This window comes from Gracilinanus agilis, unplaced genomic scaffold (genome assembly GCF_016433145.1).
Source record: "Gracilinanus agilis isolate LMUSP501 unplaced genomic scaffold, AgileGrace unplaced_scaffold30973, whole genome shotgun sequence".
Classification (NCBI taxonomy): Eukaryota; Metazoa; Chordata; class Mammalia; order Didelphimorphia; family Didelphidae; genus Gracilinanus; species Gracilinanus agilis.
The window spans coordinates 219-2528 of NW_025363549.1; the positions used below are offsets into that span (position 1 = coordinate 219).

A 2310-nucleotide genomic window follows, 5' to 3' on the forward strand; every position below is an offset into this window, starting at 1 on the left:
TCACAAAGGGTGTCAGTGGCAGAACCAGATCTAGAGCCCAGGTACACAGCAGGGAACATAGCTAAAGGGGGCATGCCTGAGTAGCAAGGGAAATACTGGGTCTTTGAGTGAGGGCGTTGAAAAGGCATCAAAGGGCTAACTCTCAATAGTGTTCTGTAAGTAAAAACATTTTTCGAGTAAATAGAGAAACTGAGCCCCAGAGAACCCAGATTATCCTGAAAGGGTCCATTTGAGTTTCTAACAATAATATTTGCTCCCTGCAGACTCAGAAGAGGAGAGGCAGCCCCTGCAAGAGCCCAAGTTGAGGCTAATCCTGGTGGGTAAAACAGGAACTGGGAAAAGTGCCACAGGAAATAGCATCCTTGAGGAGAATAAGTTTATGTCCAAAATTGCGGCAGTGCCAGTGACCAATATCTGCAGCAAAGGGAGCAGAATCTGGGGTAGAGAAGAAATTGAAGTCATTGACACCCCTGATATCTTTAGCTTAGAAGTATCTACTGAAGGTCTAAGTTCTCAAGAAATCATTCGATGTTATCTCCTCTCCTCCCCGGGGCCCCACGCACTACTCTTTGTGACCCAATTGGGTCGATACACTAAGGAGGACCAGAATTCCTTGAAGAGAGTGAAGGAGATCTTTGGGAATGATAGCATGAAGCACACCATCGTTGTCTTTACCCGAAAGGAAGATCTTGGCAGTGGCTCCCTGCAGGATTACATCCAGTTCACAGATAACAAGGCCCTGAAAGAGCTGGTTGCACAATGTGAGGGTCGGGTTTGTGCCTTCAACAACCGGGCCACAGGGCAGGAGCAGAAAGAGCAAGTGAAAGAGCTAATGGATATGGTAAAGAGGCTGATGCAGAAGAATAGGGGCAGGTACTACACCAATGAGGTGTACAGCTTAGGGGGAGATCTCCAGTGGGCCAGCCAGGAGGTGAGGTTCAGAAAAATTGAGGAGAAACTGGCCAAGTACATGAAGCAGAATAAGAGGTCCCAGGCATTAGGAGAAGGAGTCTTCCTGAGACTCAGAGGTTTATATGAATCAAGAAAATCCCACCCAAAACTATGGAGATTTGGCATTGCCATCTTTAGCATCTTCTTCTTATGGCTGATGGTTCCCAGAAATATTTATATAGGCTGGTTTGGGCATGGGCAGTCCTGAATAATGTCTGGTTTCTATCATCTTTATCAGTCATCATGGGAAACTGGCCATGAGTGCTGCCTTCTGAACTTGATAGTTCCATAGCTGTCCATTTCTCTTCTGTGAATCTCTTTAAACTAGTGGTTCCCATATTTTTTTGGCCTACTGCCCCCTTTCCAGAAAAAAATATTACTTAGCACCCCTGGAAATTAATTTTCTAAAATTTTAATAGCAATTAATAGGAAAGATAAATGCACCTGTGGCCATCACCGCCCCCTTGGAATGCTGCAGCACCCACCAGGGGGTGGTGGTGCCCACTTTGGGAATCACTCCTTTAAACCCCAGGTTCTGAATTCTAACTCAGGTCTCACCTTCTTCAGTAAACCTTTCTAGTCAATGCCAGGTCTCATGGTAAAGGGAAGCATAATGCCTTGGAAAGAGTAGTGGATTTGTTGTCAGATGAGCTGGGTTCAAAATCTAGTCCTGTTCCTCATTGTCTATCTGAATTTGGACACATTGTTTAATTTCTAAGGGTCTCATTTTCCTCATCTGCCAAATAAAAGGAATGGGCTAAAATGATTTTAAAGGCCCTTCCTATCTCTATATCTATGAAATCCCTTCCCTGACTTTCTTTCATACGTGGAGCCTGGCTGTTGGCATTGTGTTTCCTACAGTCTGGTTCCATAGCTTTTGTTGTTCATGCTCCTCCATTAGACTCTGAGAGTTCAGGAATGATGCCTTCACTCAGAGCTGCATTTGCTCACATTTGAACAGCACTTACAAGGTTTCCTCACAACTCTGGGCATCAGGGAGTGGGAATACATTCTCTCTGTTTTTTAGATGAAGAAAATGAGACAGAGAAGTCAACTTATCCACAGTAACATAGCAGAAAATGTTGGATCTGGAGACATTGAGTTCTTTCTCCTTTACTAGGAAACATCACCTTTTTTCTCCCCACAGGACTCTTGACAGGGTTAGGCATGTAAGAGACACCTAGTAAATACTGACTGGAATGAGTTGAAACCTGTCATTTCTATAAATGAATATACTATGTAATCCAAAGTAATTCCTCATCTCTTGGTGGATCATTTTTAAAGAAAACTGGTGATTGTGGACACAAATCCATTGTCTTTATATTCATCCAGAGTCATTTAACACATCTAGTCTCTTAA

General features: G+C 43.5%; 1 protein-coding gene across 1 annotated transcript; it reads left to right on the plus strand.

Moving 5' to 3' along the window:
* Positions 1-263: 263 nt before the first annotated feature.
* LOC123254721 (GTPase IMAP family member 1-like) lies at positions 264-1028 on the plus strand (the record flags this gene model as incomplete). The annotated part of the gene is made up of 1 exon (XM_044683674.1): positions 264-1028. A coding segment is annotated over one exon (765 nt), but the record flags the coding sequence as incomplete, so codon positions are not given.
* Positions 1029-2310: the final 1282 nt, after the last annotated feature.